At 51.7% G+C, this 17,767-nt stretch overlaps 1 protein-coding gene across 2 annotated transcripts; it reads right to left on the reverse strand.

Annotated features, from left to right (window-relative positions):
• Window positions 1-2,732: 2,732 nt before the first annotated feature.
• KLF11 (Kruppel like factor 11) lies at window positions 2,733-14,442 on the reverse strand. 2 transcript variants are annotated; one of them, XM_025261566.3, is made up of 4 exons: window positions 14,238-14,442; window positions 11,854-12,123; window positions 9,334-10,303; window positions 2,733-5,396 (listed from the first exon to the last, which is right to left on the reverse strand). In XM_025261566.3, exons 1-4 carry the CDS (start codon window positions 14,280-14,282, stop codon window positions 5,110-5,112), a joined length of 1,572 nt encoding a protein of 523 aa, XP_025117351.2. In that variant the 5' UTR covers window positions 14,283-14,442; the 3' UTR covers window positions 2,733-5,109. The 2 variants fall into 2 exon arrangements, with proteins under 2 accessions (XP_025117351.2, XP_044782189.2); XM_044926254.2 differs by lacking the exon at window positions 14,238-14,442 and adding an exon at window positions 12,848-12,872.
• Window positions 14,443-17,767: the final 3,325 nt, after the last annotated feature.

Raw genomic sequence — 17,767 nt, forward strand, 5'->3', positions numbered from 1 at the left:
TCTGGGTGGGCTGAGATTGCAGGGGAGGGTGGAAGTTCCCATGAGCGTCTGTTCAACCCACATTCATTCTCATTTTCTGAGCCCCTGCTGCTTTGAGCCTGGCCCTCTACAAGACGCCAGGGTTCCGGTAGCAATATCTGGTCTCCACCAGTGAGGACGTTCTGTTTCTAGTGAGCAGAGACACACTCATCAGTGCTCCAGAAAAGCTTGTTGTTGTTCAGTCGTTCAGTCATGTCCAACTCTTTGCTACCCAATGGACTGCAGCCCTCCAGGCTCCTCTGTCCATGGGATTTCCCAGGCAGGAATACTGGAGTGGGTTACCATTCCCTTCTCCAGGGGATCTTCCACACCCCAGGGATTGAACCCAAGTTTCCTATGTCTTCTGCATTGGCAGGCAGGTTCTTTACCTACATGCCACCTGGGAAGCCACCACCCCACCTTGGTAGGGATGTCCCTCAGCAAAACCACCTGGGCACCTCCTGTCCCAGCTCTCGTGATCCACACATACAGCCATCTCCCCAGGTTCCAATACCAAGCAGGGGCCGCCAGGGGTCAGGTGCCCAGCACACCAAGCCCGAGGCCCAGCCACTGTCCTGGCCCAGTGTCTGGGCCAGGGCATGTGTGCCTCTCCATGCAGCCTTACCCTTGGGCCCCGATCCAACCATGTCGGGTCGGCCTTTGAGAAGTGATGTGAGTAAAGACTCCTCAGCCCAGAGGATGGACACGTGCCCCTGTGCACACGATTTGCCTTTGGTGTCAAGGTGTTCTCCTCCCCTCTAGACACACCCTCTGTAGATCTCCTGGGTTTTCTGGGCTGTTTTCTCTGCCTTGGCACCCTACCCCACACCCCCACCACCTTGGCATCCCTGGACCCGCAGCTCCATCTGCTCAGCTTGGGGACTCTGCTGGGTCTCTCATGAGTTCCTATCCCTGCACCACATCCTGTCTCTTAGGGTCACTGTCTTTCATGACCTAAGGTCTAGTTCCTAGAAAACTCTCATTTGATAATCTTGTCTGGTTACTTTGGGTGTTCAGAGTATATTTGGCTTTTCCTGTTACTCCATCTTGGGTAGAAGTGTGAAATTCCTATTACTATTACGTTCATGTTTAAACTGTCACAACTTGGCCATTGGGAGCCCTGTGCCATTTAGCAGTCCCTGACACCCTTGATAGCAGCTGGCAACAGAATACTCTAAGCCCATTGTTATTTATGTGCTCATTACCCTTCAAGGAGCCCTGAATGCTTTTGGTAAACAACTAGGGTTTTTTCTTCTATGTGCAAAATAAAACTGCCAGACCCTGAGACAGGCCCCTGCTCTCTCTACCTAGTCTTCACTTTATAAATAAGGAAATTAAAGGTCCAGTATCTTTCTCAGCAAAATACAGCTAGATGGAGTCAGATCTCCACCCAGGCCTGTCTCAGGTGCTCCAAGGTTTTGCACCTCAACAGCTAGAAGGATAGATTCCCTATTATTTTTAAAGACAGCAGGGTCAACTGTGAGAAAATCACGTGTCGGGGTGGGGGGAGACAAGGAGTTTGGTCATTTATAGGTTGGGATGCTGGTTAGACAGGTGTCAAGCAGACAGCTGGATATAGGAATTTGAAGCCAGGTGCCTAAGTGTAAAGGAGAGACAAAAATGCGGGGGTCTTTATGGTAGAGATACCATTTTTATCTAAATCACAAGGCTGGAAAAGATCACCAAGGTTGTGAAGAGAATACAAGAGGGGTCAGGGAAAGGAACGAAGACAGATAAGGACAGTGAGGTTAAGAGGAAAGCAGGGTGGTGTGGCCTCCAGGGGAGCCATCGACCCTGAGCAGGGCTGCTGACAAAAGAGCCTGAAGACCAGGAACCGAGGCCACCAGGCCACCTCTGGTGGGGTGCTGATACACAGCCCTGGCACAGTGGCTTAGCGAGAATGTACTCACATTACTTTGCCAACAAAGATCCGTCTGGTCAAAGATAGGGTTTTTCCAGTAGTCATGTATGGATGTGAGAGTTGGACCATAAACAAAGCTGAGCGCCAAATAATTGATGCTTTTGAACTATGGTGTTGGAGAAGACTCTGGAGAGAGTCCCTTGGACTGCAAGGAGATTCAACCAGTCCATCCTAAAGGAAATCAGTCCTGAATATTCACTGGAAGAAGGACTGATGCTGAAGCTGAAACTCCAGTACTTTGGCCACCTGATGCGAAGAACTGACTCATTTGAAAAGACCCTGATGCTGGGAAAGATTGAAGGCAGGAGAAGGGGACAACAGAGGATGAGATGGTTGGATGGCATCACCGACTCAATGGACATGATTTTGAATAAACTCCGGGAGTTGGTGATGGACAGGGAGGCCTGGCATGCTACAGTCCATGTGGTCACAGAGTCAGACATGACTAAGCGACTGAACTGAACTGACTCCAGAAGTAGGCGTGAAGGCTATGGCTCCTGGATGTTCTTTGGAAGCCTGGGCTGGGGGCTGGGGGACAGGAAGCGGCTGCCTCCCATCCCCACTCTTGGCATACACAGAGCCTGAGGACAAGGGTCACGGGTTACCCGGCACCCATGGTCCTGTTCTGCCAAGACCAGTCCCAACGTCAGAGCAGCCAACATGGAAACTGCCTCTTCACATGATTTCTTTCAGAAAGAATCCTCCAAAGAACCTGAAGGTCGAACAGAATCCCAGAAAACAAAGAGGAGGGGTGGTGGTCAGGCACTGGGTACATCACAGTACAGGACACAGGTCCAGTTTGCAAATCGAAAGAGTTTTATATGATTCAAAGAAAAGAGTTACATCACACATATTCATTTAAATAATATGTCAAAGTCTGTTACATAAAACGTAATTCTGAAACATTTAAAATTTTATCATTGAAACTACTTTAAAAGGCTCAAAGTCAAAAAAGAACAAGCAAAACTGCTTGGGCAGTAAAGTGCTCTAGGGGCCGTGCCTCCCGCGTGCTCCTCCGACGCCCTGGCGCCCAGAGGGACCCCATGCTGAACACGCCCCGTGAGGCTCTGGTTCTCACGTTGCGTTTTTCAGGTGAAGCTGTTTTCCAACTTACAATCTTTCCATCAACAACAGAGGGCCCAAAATGTTGTTTACAGAAGGTATTTCAAAGTCTCATCAGGAAATGGAAGTGTGAATCAAAACCTTTTTTCCTTTTTTTTTTTTTTTTTTAGCACATCTATTCTTTAGAAACAACACTGTTCAGAGAATGAACTTCATTCAGGGTGACAAGCAACCAAACACTCAGAGACATATTATCCACCAGAACCTTAGTCGGACCAATATTATTTTGTGTTAATTATGGAAAATATCCAAATTCAATGCCATTCACAGCATACACATAGAAATGTTTATGCTGATCTAGGGCATGAGTGGGAGAAAGGACGGGGTGGTGGGGAAACACGAGCTATGTACATTGAATTCTGGTTCTCTTGTAACTGTAGTATGTCTCACGACCAGTAGGAATACTTAGCTATAGAAGTGATCAAAGACACGGAAGCCTCCTAAACACAGCCAGCACTTACAGACCTGTATGTCAATCAGCGGTTGATACTAAAGAGTAACTTAATGGGTATCAAGTGACATACAATGAATGACTGGGTAAGGGCTATCAGACTAGAAAAGACCTGAACACAAAGCCTAATTGTACTTATTCAATATTTCACCTTACCATCATTTTAATAAAGGCAAATGCAAATAAATAAGCAGCAAAGACAGAATCTGATTACATACAGCATGACAAAAACCATTCCCAGGCTTGAAGGGCAGAGCGACATTGCCATGTTCCTTGCACACATTCTCTTGCCTGGGTTCCCAAGGCTGCCCAGTGGAAGCAGTCTCAGTGGCCTCCTGGACACCAGGGCGCAGTCTCTGCAACGCTGGCACCTGTGCTCACAGCTTCAGTGAGGCCCGTGGTCTCTTCTCTAGGCAGATTGCAAAATACCCCATTCCAAGTACTGTTCTGTTTGATCAACTCCCTTCCAACAAAGTGACTGAACGGACAGCTGGGTAGGATTATTGCTGTTCTGTGTCACTAACATTCCCCATCACTAATAATAAGCAATGGAATCAGAACACGGCAGCTGGACCGCACACACAGCTACTTCACCTCACATAAGCTTTCCTTAGGTGGAAAGTTCCTCCAACCACTAAGGACCTCTTTTTCTCTAAGAAGTGATCTACCCACAAAACACCTGGGTAAGGCCACAGAAAAGGAAGTCAAAGGGACAGAGCAGCTGGGTCTGAGTGCTTATGTCATCTTTTCTTGGAGTCTGAGGTACAGACAGGAGACTGTGAACTGACCACAGACACTTAGATTCTACAGCAGCTCTCTGCTCACTGGATATCTACTAATTATTTTAAGTTCATCTCTGGGGCACAATCTTCACAAGTCACACCACAGACACAGGTGACTAAGTTCTACTTAAAGAAAATTCTAATTCCTTGGGCTACATAAAGCCTTAAAAGGAACTGTTGTCTGGAATTTCCCTTGAGAGTATTAGGAAGAAGCTGCCTGCAAAGGTTTTCTTCGGCCCCCATTTCTTTAAGAGCCCCTATTCAACTAGTTCTGATTTTAACTCGTAGATCTAAAAGGCCTGATTGCAAAGTTGTAAATTTTTTTTTTTGCCTGAATAATGTGCCAACTTTACCAAAAGCAGGGTTATTATAAAAATGTTAAACACTGAAAAGAAGATTGTAAAATCATCTATATAGAAATCAGTGATCTGAGAACCAACAATATAAGTATCTTTTTTATAAAAAACAGTATAAAAATTAGTACCCTGTCTCAATCCTACAAAATAGGAATAGGAAGGTTGTAAAAATCCAAATTTTGCAAAATTTATTGCCAAACTGTGTGTCTGAATGCTGGTGATTTAGATTACCAAATTTTCTTCCATTTCCTTAAAAGAACTTCTGAAACTACAAAAGATACTGAACAGGGTCCCAACCAAAAAAGCCAAGTTAACAGAACGTTCATCAGAACCAGCTCCCCTAGCCCTCAAGACGATTTTTTGTTGTTGTTGTTTTTGGAGAGAAAACCACCACTTCCATGATTCCTGAAAAGAAAAAAGGCTTTGGAAAATTCCCGCCCACCACCCCCAGTGGCCCTCTCAGGCGGAGGCCGGCGCGCACTCCGGCTCCAGCGGGCTCCCAGGGTCCTCCGCAGAGGCCGCCCTGTTGAGCCTGCCGACCGCCGCCTGCCAGCCGGGGACCCTCTTGGTGGCCATGTGGCGCCGGGCGTGCTTCGTCAGGTGGTCGCTGCGCATGAAACGCCGGTCGCACACTGGGCACACAAACTTCTTCTCCCCAGTGTGAGTTCTGCGGTGGCGCGAGAGTTCATCTGAACGGGCAAATTTCTTGTCGCAGCCGTCCCAGCTGCAGCTGAAAGGCTTCTCTCCTGAGGGGCAAGGAAACAGAAACGTAAATGCCCAGCACCTTACTGGACACGTTAAATCATGTTGTTTTAAAATTCTGTGCATGAAAACCTAAGAGGCAAGTAATATTCCATTATTCCGGTAACAGGTTATTTGCAGGTCAAGAAATCGTTCAAGACGCGTTTCTTCCTGGCACACCTAAGACGCAAGATGTCAGGGGCCCAGGATGTTGAATTAATCTAATCTTTGTTGTTATTTTTAACTTTCTATTTTGTATTAGGGTGCAGCCGATTAACAATGCTGTGACAGTTTCAGGTGAACAGTGAAGGGACTCAGCCATTCATACACGTGTATCCATTCCCCCTCAAACCACCCTCCCATCCAGGCTGCCACATAACCCTGAGCAGAGTTCCCTGTGCTGTCCAGTAGGACTTTGGTGGTCATTCACTCTGAACAGAGCAGTGTGTACATGTCCATCCCAAACTCCCTAACCATCCCATCCCCTTGCTAATCGTAAGTTCGTTTTCTAAGTCTGTAAGTCTCTTTCTGTTTCATAAGTAAGTCCATCTGTATCATTTCTTTTCAGATTCCACACATAAGGGATGTCATATCATGTTTTCAATTTAAAATCTCTGACTGTGAACTTGGGGTAGGAGGAAGATTCTTGAAAAGAATCAATTCCTAAAAAAAAAACGAATAAGTAAAAGAATTCCTTTACTCTCTGAAGCTGCAGATCTTTAAAAAAACCCTCCCAGGACCTTCACGACTTCTCAGCATCATTAACTCCATCTTCATGTCTGTTATTACACTGACGATGAGGTTAATCACAAGACTGGGGAGAATTCTAATAGCTAACCTCTTGTCACAAGCTTCGTACGTCTGTCACTCGCTCCATTTCAGAGCAGCTGGCAGCTGTCCCGCCTGCACCGGGTCTCCCTGGAGGTACGGAGGGGAGCCAGGGAGCACCTGTCTGCAAAGTCCTCCCGGCCCTTTCCTGCCTCCCAAGGCCCTCGCCTTGACCAGGCCGTGACCATCATACACCACTCGTGCAACTTTGTGAACGGATCTGTTAAATGCTGTTGCGTACGGTCATGACCTTCCTCCTAGAAGGTTTACACCTTGTCTAGTTTATCCATCTATGTACAGTTTAGCTCCCCCGGCACAGCCCTTTGTATGATAGGTGGTGAATAAATGGTTCTGAGTGAATGAGTGCTGAAGAGACATCAACTAAATCTTTGGTATTTTCAAAGCAGATTTAACAGGAAAATTCAGCATCCCAGTGGGTTTTTATGAACCACTCTAAGAAAAAGGGCTTGCATTTCTTGGATTTCAAAGACCCCGTGTTGAAAGCATAAGGTGACCTGTTTCCAGGAAAACGCCACTGGTGGCAGCGTACCAGGTGGCCAGATGTTGCAGAGAGACAACCCTTTGGTGTGGGATTTATAAAGTGTCCCATGTTTTCAACTTAGCAAAAATGTAGCCTTTGCCCACTCTACCTTATCCTAAGGAAAACATTTTCAGGTTGGTACAGTGAAAAACCATCTTATCTAACGTAAACTTACCCAAGGTTTCTATTTCTCACGAAAACTCCAATTCAGTGTGTACAAAGTAGCACTGGAATTTGATTCTTCAGAGCCTTTATGGTTCCTGACACTTAAGAACTTTGGGAAACCTGAAGACAGCTTGCTTGATCACCTTATTTCATGCCATCCTGTCAGTATTTCTACCAAGGGAAGCTGACCAAAATGAACAGTAAGACGTCATCCCACTGCATCCCCAGATGTGGAATCTGCGTTTGGACGTGATCTGAAGCTCACCTCAGTAGTCTCAGTGAGAAGTAGAGCTGCCAAGTCAAGGAGCCCCTTAGAGGTACCTGTTTACACTAACCCTGCAGCACCAATAATCAATCACGACTTTAACTAGAGTCAGGCTCCTAAGACAGACACTGAGTGTATACTCAGTGAGATCAGACAAGTATGCTGCTGCTGCTACTAAGTCGCTTCAGTCGTGTCCAACTCTATGTGACCCCATAGACGGCAGCCCACCAGGCTCCGCCATCCCTGGGATTCTCCAGGCAAGAACACTGGAGTGGGTTGCCATTTCCTTCTCTAATGCATAAAAGTGAAAGTGAAGTCACTCAGTCATGTCCGACTCTTCAAAACCCCACAGACTGCAGCCTACCAGGCTCCTCCGTCCATGGGAGTTTCCAGGCAAGAGTACTGGAGTGGGGTGCCATTGCCTTCTCCATCAGACAAGTATACAAGTAACTACAACACAAAGGGAGGACGTGGTGAAAAACAGCAAACCACTAGGGGCAAAGAAAAGAGGAGAGATGAGGAAATACTTTAAGAACTGGCTCTTACAGGGTTTTCAGTAAGTACAGAAGTGTCTTACAGGGTTTTCAGTAAGTACAGACGGGCAGAGGGTGAACAGGGGCATTGTGGGGCTGCAGAGAGAAGGTGAAGCCAGAGACGCAAGTTCTTCACAGGCCAGGTTTGCGGCTCATCCCTGAAGCACACAGCCCCTCCACAGCGGGCAGGGTGGTAGGGCTCCTATAAGGCCTATGTTCCAGATGCAACTTCATGCCACAAGTAGGAGCTACCACGGTTAGAGTTTTAATGTGCTAATTACAAACTGCTCTACCTCAAATGCATCTCAGAGTAAACTACCATAACCACTCCCTTCAGTTCAGCTTCTCCTCAGCTGTATTCTACAATTCACTGCCATCCCCTAGGCCACCAGCAGACACCTGGGGTTCCATGATCAAGGGCGCTTATGAAACACATCTTGACTGCAGAACCCATGACCTGTTACTGTGCTTTCATATATGAATGTGTATGAACTTCTGTAAGCTGAGTTTAGCGAACAGACTATTTAGCCACAGGACCCTTGAAAACAGAACTGACACTAACTCAAAGAGTAAGACAGCCACCCGAGACACTCAGGCCAAATCAATCAAAAAACAAGTTCCATCCACCAGCAACCCCACACCCCAAGTAAACAACGTGGTAGCCACCAGTGCCATGCTGCTGCTGCTAAGTCGCTTCAGTCACGTCTGACTCTGTGCAAACCCATAGACGGCAGCCCACCAGGCTCCCCCGTCCCTGGGATTCTCCAGGCAAGAACACTGGAGTGGGTTGCCATTTCCTTCTGCAATGCATGAAAAGTGAAAGTGAAGTCGCTCGGTCGTGTCGGACTCTTTGAGACTCAAAGGACTGCAGCCCACCAGGCTCCTCCGTCCATGGGATTTTCCAGGCAAGCGTACTGGACTGCGTTGCCACTGCCTTCTCCACACCAGCACCATGTAGCTATGTAAATGCAAACTCCATGAAAATGTAAAACTAGGTTGCTCAGACACACTGTTCACATTTCAAGTGGGTGTCACTGGTAGCTACCCTCCTAATGGATAGAGAACATTTCCATCACTGCCAAAAATCCTTCTGGATGGAATGGACAGGATTATAGAGAGATCACTGGGTCATTACAGTTAGTTATCTTCTGTGACTTCTGAGTTAAAACTATGTATTTCCAAAAATAAAAAACCGAAATTCCCTTAAAGTTCAAATATTCTAGAATTTTCCACACTTTGGAGACCTCTTTCCCCAGAGTAAGCCTAAGTAGCACTGATAAGAGTGTTTACTGAATGTGAATGGACATTTTCTAAAATGCAAAGAAAAGCCTCCACTATAATATGAAGAAAAAGAGGGTGTGTGAGTCTCACCCTAAAAGCCTATCAATCACAGGTTCAGAGAACGACACTACAAACAGAAGGTTCTAGAAAAACCACTGACAGATGTACTAACATTCACCCCAAGACGATGAAGGCTTTTCAAAATCAAAGAAAAATGGTCACCTTCTCCAGTGGGTCCCAGCTTTGCTCCCACCAAGAGAAGGTTGGACATGTGTTTCTTAATCACAGGATCTGACCTCCCCATGCCCTACCTAACCTGCAGTACTCACCTGTGTGAGTGCGAAGATGAGCCTTGAGGTGGGAACTTTTGAAGTAGGTTTTTCGGCAGCCTGGGAAGTGGCAAACATAGTTTCTTCTCCGGGAAAAGTCTACCTGAGGGGCACAGCTCTGACTGGATGCAATGAACACTGGAGCAGGGGCAAGGGGCAGGAATCTGGTGTTCCCGACAGGCATGTTGCCGGCTGAGCATGTGGTGGGCTGGGGGAGGGCCCCCTGGGGCACAAGCAGCATCACGGTTCCCTGAGGCACAGACGTTCCCACGAACACAGGCGGGAGTGCAGGAGCCGCGTGGGGCAAGACGGGCTTGACAAGCCCCGTAGACAGCTGGGGAGGCGGCTTCAGAACAGCTGGTAACAGGCCACTGGATCCAGTCACAGGGATCATTTGGCAGAGGACGGGGGGACTAGGAATGGGGACGGAGATCAGAGGGGTGGCTTTCCTTGCCAAGTCGTTATCATAATTCTTTGGTGAGCAGGTCTGAATTCCAACAGGCCACCCTGCCTGCTGGCCTTTGTTGGTGGGGATCAGGCCACTGGACTTGTGCGAGCAAGGTTGACAGGACACTGAGTTCATGCTGAGTAAACTGTCTGTAAGGTGCATGTCCTGCAAAGTTTCAACGTGTCCCAGGAACTGTGCTTCTCCTTCTGTGCAAGCTGAAAGTTGGTGTTCTTGAGTCTGGGCCGTGGGACAGGAGTGGTGGGCAGAAGTGGGACTCCCGCCAGCATGGCCAGTGATACCCGTCACCGTGGCCCTGCAGGGAAAGCTGGCAGCTGGCTCCAGCAGCTCTGGTTTCGGACCAGGCAGGCCCCCCTCCGCCGTCCTGCTCAGCACTCTGGCAGCCCCAGCAGAGGCTTGGGGGACCGCCATGACCACAGAGGCTTTGGAAGCAGTTACTTGGGGAGGAACAACTGTCCCAGTCAATGGTTCTAGGAGGTCAGGGCTCTGAGGAGGAGTCATACACTTAAAAAAAAAAAAAAAAAGTACCACGTGAAAAGGTTGTTCTGGTTAAATTTTAAGGAACTTACTTTGATCATGTTGTCTCCCCAAGGCCTTTACAAAGAAGTATCTAGAAAAGACTGGTTGAGGTCTGTTCACAGCAGCACCCAGTGGATACAAAGGCTGTATCAGCCGCTCTACTTCCTAGCTTCCTCCCCTTTTCCTGCCCTCTCTCAAAGCCATCCATTTGCTCAGTTGTAAGAAAACCAGTGCCATGCTTGGCCTCACACATCTACTGAAATGGACAATTTAAATATTAGGACTACAAATGAGAGATAAAAATTTATGTTCAAGATGAGTGCTTTACAGGATAATTTTAGATTCTCAAAAAACTTTTAAAAATTCAAGTGGAAATCATCACACTTATCCATTAATCACGCATGTATCCTGTGCCTACTGAATGTAAAGTAAAACCTAACAGAATGATCCCGAAAAGGCCATGTTCCAACCGGGGGTTCTGTCTAAACCAAGCCTCTCTTTGTGAAACAGCCCCCCTGCCCCAACAATTCCCACTTATTTTCAGCCTCTGAGTGGAAAATTCCAATGCCAAGTAACTCTGAGAACATGAGGCAGGGCACTTCAACCCAGGTGGGTGGGGGCGTGTGTGGTGTGCTGTGTGTGTGCGTGTGTAGAAAGGCTTGATGGAGAAGTGGTATCTGGGTAGAGGTGGAGGAGAAAGAAGGAACCAGCATAAGCTAAGACCTGTGTGTCTGTCACGTGGACACACATGGAAAGGACAAGAAAGTAGACACAGGGGTGACCAGGCATTGGGAGCGGGGCCAGAGGAACTGTGTGGGGAGTGCGGAGCCCAAGGCAGACCAACACTTCACCCTGGGGTCAGACGTGTCTGGGTAGCCAGGCCCACTACCTGGACAATCCTCTCTACTACCCACAAGTCCCTTCTCATCCCTCCAAGTCAGTTTTCCACACTCCTTTCAATACAAGCCCCCAGACCAGGACAATCAGATTATAATTTTCAGTTTTGTTGGCAACTGACAGCTCTCAATGTCTCCAAGTTGACAAGCAAGTTTTCTCCAGGAACTTCATAGCTGTAGCAAGTTAAGAAAACCAAAACCAGTGCCTGACTGCACCCAACTCACCCAAGAGAGAAGCTGGCTGCCACAGAGAGGCCAGATTTCAATCCAGCTAACAAAGGCCACCTGGCACCAGAGCCCAGGCCTCCCCCAGCTGCCGCTGCTGGTCCTGCCCTTGGACTGGGGAATCTGGGGGAACCAAAGCCCTGCCCTGCAGTTTCCCAGGGAAATCAGTACACTTCACTTTTTCCCATCAATCTGCAGGTTTCAGTCGCTGGACATTTTCACCCCGTTGCTACAAACTATGATCAGTTGAAAGCTATTTTCAAGAGCAAAAGGAAGTTTTCACTCTCTGGACCCACACGGGGGAGGACATGAACTTGCTAGCCAGCATCAGGCAAATCTACCTAAGATCTCTTCAGCACAGTTAATAAAAGTACTTCAGTCACTGCACAAATGGCTCCTCTCCTTCCCTCTTACCAGAGTTGATAGAGAATGGAAGTCCTTTGGTAGCTCGGGTGGGACCGTGTCCACATGCACTGACGTGGTGACATCCCCTGAGTCAGAGACAGGTGTGAGGGGTCTGATCTTCAACAGGTCAGCTTTCTGAGATCTCTGACCCCAGGAGCTCATGCAAACAAGAGCCTCCACAGCTTCCATGTCATTCTGCTCCAAGATGCTGCATGTGGACCTCTCGCTGTCGTGCCGTTTCCTCTCCAAGATTGACTCACATATGTCCATGATGTCAACCTAAAGGCATAACAATAGGATGGCTACTCAGTCCCTGGAAACACAGGGAGGTGCACCCCGACAGCATGGGGACTCGTACGGGAGCCCGCCAAGCACCACGGGCAGCACATGGATGCCCTCTAGCTTTCAGGAAGGATGCCCACAGAGCAGCCGAGGACCACCGAGCTCCAAGATAGCATTCTGCCGACAGGAGGAGGAGGAATGAACTCAGCTGGCCAGTGGCTTCACAGAAAACCCTGATGCTTAACAAAGGTTATTAAGTTCCTGTTTTCCGTTGGTAAAATGAATAATAAGACTTATTTCTAGAGGTATGAGCCTGTCTAGTACCTAACTGTCCCCAGCAGAGAAGAAAAAACACCCATGGCTCAGCTTGGCTGAGTTGAGAGCACGGCCCTTTTGAGCCAGCGAAGCCATCCGAGTATCCCCACAGACGCATCTGTGACAACCCTGGGGGATCCACACCAGACAGGGCATCCATTGCTCAGCAGAGCTTGGGGCAGGAGAGCCCGTGCTGTTTGGCCTGGGTCCCCACAGCCGGGGGCATAAAGTCACTTCTGAGGCCACCAGGCCAGTGAGGAGACGGAAGAAAGTGTAAGATCCGCCACCAGCCCAAGGCCTGAGGGCCTTCCAGCGCAGCACCCTGTCTTTTTAAGTAAGGGAGGGGTGGGAAGCAACTGGAACGGATCTGTTCCCAAAGAAACTTTACATCTACGAAGATACACACTTCTAGTCAGTTCAGTTGCTCAGTCGTGTCCGACTCTTTGCGACCCCATGGACTGCAGCACGCCAGGCCTCCCTGTCCATCACCAACTCCCGGAGCTTGCTCAAACTCGTGTCCATCACATTGGTGATGTCTTCCAACCATCTCATCCTCTGTCGTCCCCTTCTCCTCCCGCCTTCAATCTTTCCCAGCATCGGTGTCTTTTCCAATGAGTCAGTTCTTCACATCAGGTAGCCAAAATATTGGAGTTTCGAGTCAGTCTGCCTCAATACCCCACCTGTCCCACCCACGTTGCCCTCCACCCGACCCCCAGAACCCAGGTAACGCTGCTGCTTTTTACAAAGGCCGCTCTGGCCCCGCTTCTGCACGCTGCTCCGGGCCTCCTCGGAAAGAGCTGTGAACTCACAGACGTGGGGCCTGCTGCCTGCTTGGCGAGGAGGAACAGGGCGGTGCGGGGCCCCCTGACCTCTCTCTCGGATCCTCAGCGGCTCGCGCGGATCGACGACTAGGCCCCAGAAGCAGCCAGCGAACTCCACGCGACCCTCAAGCCTGGACCGGAGACACCCCGGGGTAGAGGCGCGGCGCCCCGCCCCCCGCGTGCTGCCTTCCCGCCAGCACTTGCCCCGCCTCCACCTTCCCGCCAGCTGTTGCCTCGCCCCCTCGGCCTTTTCAACGCCCGCGGGCCGCGTTCCCACAGTCCCCGCCCCTCCGCCGGCGCCCCGCCCCCCACAGCCCTAGCCCCGCCCCCTCGGCCTTTTCAACGCCCGCGGGCCGCGTTCCCAGTCCCCGCCCCTCCGCCGGCGCCCCGCCCCCCACAGCCCTAGCCCCGCCCCCTCGGCCTTTTCGCCGCCCGAGGGCCGCTTTTCCAGTCCCCGCCCCTTCGACGGTACCCAGCCCCCCCTCGGCCTTTTCCCCACCCCCGCCGGCGCCCCGCCCCCACCCACCCGCCAGCTTTTGCCCCGCCCCCTCGGCCTTTTCACTGCCCGAGGGCCGTGTTCCCACAGTCCCCGCCCCTTCGCCGGCGCCCCGCCCCCACAGTCCTCGCCGCGCGTTCCCGCCGGCCGCGCCCCGCCCAACGGCCCCCTGCTCACAGGGCCTGGTGACGTCATGGCTGGAAATAGTCCCGCACCTGGGGGCTGGCAGGGCGGGGCCGCTGCGGCAGCGCCGGACAAAGCTGCGCGTGGAGCGGCACGAGGCACACGCCCCCTTCCCGCCCCTCCCGCCGCGGCCTCGCACGGCCGCCGCCCCTCCCGGCGGCCGAACCCGCCAGGGTTCCTAGCGGTGCGCGCGCGGCGGCGGCGGCGGCGAGGCCCGGGGCCCTCCTCCACTCGCCGGGCCCGCACAAGGCATCGCGTCCCCACCTCGCCCCTGACGCCGATGGGTGGCCACTCACCACGCGCGGCGCGTCGCCCGGGCCCACGGAGCCCGGCGTGTGCATGATGCCGGCGGCCCGGAGGCAACAAAGCGCCCGCGAGGCAGGAGCTCGGGGGCTCGGCAGCTGCCGCACGTGCGCGGCGGGCGGCGGCGGCGGCGGCGACCACCCGGAGCACCGGCGGCCAGCGCGCGCCTCCGCCCGCCCGCGCAGCTCTGCCCTAGCGCGGCCCTCGCGGCGCGGGCGGGGCGGGGCCGAAGCCGGGGCCCGGGCTGGGGCCGGGGCCGGGGTTGGAGCGGCGCGGGGGCGGAGCGCGGAGGCGAACCAAAACACGCCCCGCCCCTAGGGGGCGGGGCCGCGCGGGCGACAGCCAGTCCGCGGCCGGCCCGTTCGCTGCCGGCCAATCGGCGCCGCGCCGGGCCGCGTGATCAGAGCCTGGCCGCGGCGTGATCGGGCAGGGCGGGACGCGGCACGTGTTTTGGTCGCGGCGACGGGGCGGGGCCTGAGGCCCTGGAAAGTAGGGGAAAGGTTCCGGCGGCGGCGGCGGCGGCGGCGGCGCTGCGCTGCGCTGCGATGTGACTGCCACTGCTGCGGCGGCTGGCCGGGCGGCCAGGCCCCGGGAACCGACCGCGCAGCTGGGGCCGGGGGAGTCCCTGAGCCTAAGGAGCTGCTGGGGAGAAGGACTCCGCTTAAAGGCGGTGGGGGCGGGGCACTGCCCACAGCATGCCAGAGCGCAGGTCCCCACCGATTGCATCCGCACGGTGGAGGCGGCTCACCTATTGGCCTCTACCCAGATTTTGCTTTCTTGAGCCCCAGGTTGCGTTTCCTGCATCTGCTTTTTGCAGCAGATGTCCAGAGCCCAAGCTTATAGACCTGTGTCTGTTGGACGCGCCCCTCCCCGTCCGCAGGCTGCTCCGGGCTGCAGCTTCCGCTTAGTTCAGGGGGAGTGGGGAATTGAGGGCAAGACGGATGCCCACCCAAAAGTCACCTGGTGAAACCCATTCTCCCCAGACCAGGTGTGAGCATCACTCCTCTCTGGGACGTCTTCAGGCCTGAATGAGAGAGATGCCAAGGACCCCCAGAAACCCCCCCAACCCCACCGCCCCCTTCGCCTCCCGCGTCTCCCACCAGCATTTCTGTTTCCTGTGTCTCTCTGGGTGTGGTTTATCCATTCGGCAGCTCAAAGTTCCTAAAGAGCAGGCTGAGTTTATTTGTACCCCCCAGCAGCCTGCAGCGAGGCATTAGACCACCCTTCATCCACTCACGTGACCCATGCTTGCTGAGCTTGGATATGGGTTGGCACAGTTCACTGTCCAGAGGCCACGGTCAGGAAACCTCGACCCTAAAAGCTGAGAGCAGGTGAAAGGAAAGGAAACCTGCCCTGTGGGGACTGGCTCCTAGCAAGAGAATCCCTGAGCATAAGGAACAGGCCACCAGAGCGCCAGGCCCTCCTCCTTGTACGGATAAGCAAGCAGATGGGGTCCAGGGCTCTGGCCAGCTTGTTCCTTGACAGGCCTGCTCTATTGGGCAGTGGGATGATAAGCTGGCCTCCGGCTTCTGTCCATTTCATCTTTTTCAGATCATTCCCAGTACCTTTCATGGCCTGTAACTTTTCTGTTTCTTTAGTTATTTGTTAACTGTCTCTCAACCAGAAGGAACCCTCCTCCCTAGTAGTTAGGGACCTTGTCTGATTCACTGTGAACCTCCGGTGCCTGGTTCACTGCAAACACACAGTAACCATTGGTTCAATAAGGGAATAAAGGTCAACACCATCCCCCGCGGGCCCCTGCCCCTTGGACATCCTGCGGACACCTCTAATTCAATGTCCTTGAAACCAAGTTTCCATTCTACCCCAGTCTGGATTTCTCACCTCTGGAAGGAAACCCACCAGGTACCTCATCCCTTCATCCAGAAATCTGAGAGTCACCTTTGACCCTTCCCTTCCCTACACTTGCTTCCTTCTGCCAGTTACTTTGTGTTCTTCTTCTTCCTAAATATTCCTAGAACTCTTAACTTCTCTCCATTGCCTACTCCTGCTGTGGTTCAAGCCACCATCTTTTCTCCTTTTCTCACCTGAATTATTCCACTGCTTCCCAGTGGGTCTCTCTGCCCCATCGTTGCTGCAGTCTGCCTCTCATCTCACTGCCAGAATGATCTTCTAGAAGTAGAGATGTTATGAAACCCTCAGTTTGGAATCCAAAGAGCTATGGGACTGAGGCTTATGCCTTAGGTGGGACTCTATGAGGCTGGGTAACCAGGCCCCTGCCAGAGCTTCCTGCACCATTCAAACCAGTTCCCCAAATCCTTTTCCCTCCTGACCCATAGCCCCAGTACAGAGCCCCGTGTCCCCCACACCACATGAAGTCACTCTCTTCTGCTTTGTAAGTGGCATTCCCTCTGCATGGAACACCCCTTCCCTTCTCCACTTTTACTCTCTGACTGCAGTGTGACTCCTCAGTGAAGCCCTTCTTGACCCCTAAGTGCAGGATTTTGGAGTCAGACCTGGATGCAAATGCCAGCTCTGCCAGTGTGGCCAGGCCATGTGGCTGGCTGTGTCACTGTAGAAGAGGAGGAGGCTGCAGCCCTCTGGAAATCTAGAGTAGCAGTTCCTCTCACCAGCAGCTTAGTTTCTGCTCCCTGGACAGCAGGCTGGCTCAGGGCTCCGCAGGTGTAAGGCATTGTCCTTCCTATATGTGTCCATGTGATAGACAGACAGGTCTTGTGCTCGTCCCTCCTCCCTTCTCCACCACCTCTACCCAGATACTGCTTTTCCATGAAGCCTTTGTATACATACCCGTGCACGTGCACACACACACACACACACACACACACCCCCCAAGCTGAGGTTGCTGCCAGACCCCACATTCTGGTCCTTCTTACAGTCAGTGGGATATTGACATGCTTATAAACTGAAGACAGGCACAAGTCACTCACTCTGAGCCATCACCAAAGCCCTCATCGGCACCAGGCCTCACACTGTCTAGGGCAGAGCGCAGCCTAGCAGGCAAACTGGGCCTCCTGTATAGAGTAGAGTATGTTGCCACCAGCTAGACTCCCACCACTTCTCGTGGGTCCTCCCAGAGTCTGTGTATATACAGAAATACTTTTACACAGAGGATAATGATCTATGCACCTACTGAATCTTGCTTGCTGATTTCACAGTGCATCTCGAAGGCTGTTGTATGTCTGTACATAAAGATCACCCTTGTGCTTTACCGTGGTTAAATAACTATTCTGTTATATGGCTGTGTTGTACAACTCTTGTACAACAAGAGTTGTAACCACTCTTGCTTAAATCACCAGGGAGTTTAGGCTATTTCCAGTTTTCCGGGACATCATCCATGCATTGTCTGTCTACATGCAAGAATAACTTCATAGAATTGAAACTGCTGAACATGCCCTTGGATTTCTTTTTTTAAATAATTATTTGGCTGCACTGGGTCGTAGTTGCAGCACACGGGATCTTTAGTCAAGGCATGCAAACTCTTCACTGCGACTTGTGGGATCTAGTTCCCTGACCAAGGATTGGACCCTGGCCCCCTGCATTGGGA

Source organism: Bubalus bubalis, chromosome 12, assembly GCF_019923935.1.
Source record: "Bubalus bubalis isolate 160015118507 breed Murrah chromosome 12, NDDB_SH_1, whole genome shotgun sequence".
Taxonomy (NCBI): domain Eukaryota; kingdom Metazoa; phylum Chordata; class Mammalia; order Artiodactyla; family Bovidae; genus Bubalus; species Bubalus bubalis.

Bases quoted from the DNA above. Each gene is read 5' to 3' on its own strand.
- KLF11 (XM_025261566.3), bottom strand. From the start codon at position 14,282: ATGCACACGCCGGGCTCCGTGGGCCCGGGCGACGCGCCGCGCGTG. The intron at 12,124-14,237 runs GTGAGTGGCCAC...TTATGCCTTTAG, and splicing joins CGGGCGACGCGCCGCGCGTG to GTTGACATCATGGACATATG. The intron at 5,397-9,333 runs GTGAGTACTGCA...CTTGCCCCTCAG, and splicing joins TCATCTTCGCACTCACACAG to GAGAGAAGCCTTTCAGCTGC.